At 41.8% G+C, this 1,536-nt stretch overlaps 1 protein-coding gene across 1 annotated transcript; it reads left to right on the top strand.

The window, feature by feature from the left end:
* Positions 1–216: 216 nt before the first annotated feature.
* On the top strand, positions 217–917 carry LACBIDRAFT_331892 (uncharacterized protein; the record flags this gene model as incomplete). Its single annotated transcript, XM_001886356.1, has 3 exons — positions 217–225; positions 554–718; positions 774–917. The coding sequence occupies 3 exons, from the start codon at positions 217–219 to the stop codon at positions 915–917; spliced, it is 318 nt and encodes a 105-aa protein (XP_001886391.1).
* Positions 918–1,536: the final 619 nt, after the last annotated feature.

Below are 1,536 nucleotides of genomic sequence, written 5' to 3'. Positions count from 1 at the left end.
ACACAAAAAGTGAGACATAGACTACAAAGTTTACTGATAGACTACAAAAGACTACAAAAGTCAGACTTAGACTACAACGTTTACCGACAAACTACAATAGTCAGACTTAGACTAAAAACCTTGGACTTAGACTATAAAGTTAGAGTTAGGGTTAAAAGGTCATCCAAAGTCAGCCTAACCCATCCATCCCATTCATGGCACATATTTGATGAGGAAATGGCTGGGGTATGTTGCAGTAGACTACAAAAGTTTGTATTAATAACCTACACATAGTCAAGGACACTACAAACTTTTGTAGTGAAAAAGCACACACCCTACAAACTTTTGTAGTCTCAAAAAGCAGACACTTACATAGCCCCTGGACCCTGAAAACAACCTAACATCATCACCCCATCCCCCAATTTTTCCTGATTTTTCGGGGTATTTTCTGGCCATGTTTGGATAGATTACCATATTTGGACATCCCCTGGACCGTGAAAACAACCTACCATCATAACCACCATCCCCCATTTTTTCTTATTTTTCTGCTATTTTATTGTTATTTTTCTTTTAGATAAGCACACATTTCCATATTTGGCAATGCGCCCTGGACCCTGAAAACAACCACATTTGGAAAGTGTGCTTTTGGACCCTGAAAACAGTGAGCAAGCCGTGGGAATCAGTGAGCACCAAGGCTGGCTCTAGGGAGCTCAGCAAGGCTACCTTCCTAATTAGGAAGGTTGGTCAATTGACTGCTGTGATGCATAGGTAGACTTAGTATATCCGATACATAGTACTGGCAGAACACTGTTAAATCAAATGGAAATAAACCTCCTGGTTTAACTAACTATAACATTGGATTTGAACCTGAAAGTCCTGACGATGTAAAGGTCCTGGACCAATACTTTACCCTCCCAGGGTTATTCCATATGGACTAGATGGAATCCATACTTCCCCCAGATGGAATCCATGGAATGGTTGATGGAGTCCATGGAATGGCTGATGGATTCCATACTTCCCCCAGATGGATTCCATGGAATGGTTCAATACTTATCACTCCTCCACCTCTTCCTACTGGATTTCAACATTCTTTCCAAAAAAGCATTTTCACATTCCCCTCCTACTGGACCCCTACTGGACTCCTACTGGACTCCTACTGGACTCCTACTGAACTCCTACTGAACTCCTACTGCACTCCAATTGAACTTAAACAAAGTGAATACAATGTTTCAGAGATGGGATTCCTACTGGAGTAACCACTTTCTATCAATATTTTATGAAGTCAGACCTTAAGCCACCTTAGAAGTTCATACAAAGCTGATATTTGAGCATAGAATATCATATTGATAACTATAGACATAATTATATACAAAAAGTATACTACTAATCTAATGTGGTCAGGGAGGGAGAGGACAGGGAAGGGGGTAGAAGGAAATGGGGGTGGAAAAGGAAGGGACAGGGAAAAGGAAGAGGTAAGGGGGTAGCGACAGGGAAAAGGAAGGGGGAAGGGACAGGGGGGAAGGAAAGGAAAGGGGCACAGGAAATGGGGAAAGGGTC

The sequence above is a fragment of the Laccaria bicolor genome, genomic scaffold (assembly GCF_000143565.1).
Source record: "Laccaria bicolor S238N-H82 LACBIscaffold_37 genomic scaffold, whole genome shotgun sequence".
Taxonomy (NCBI): Eukaryota; Fungi; Basidiomycota; class Agaricomycetes; order Agaricales; family Hydnangiaceae; genus Laccaria; species Laccaria bicolor.
This window is presented reverse-complemented; position numbering and strand designations above follow the sequence as displayed.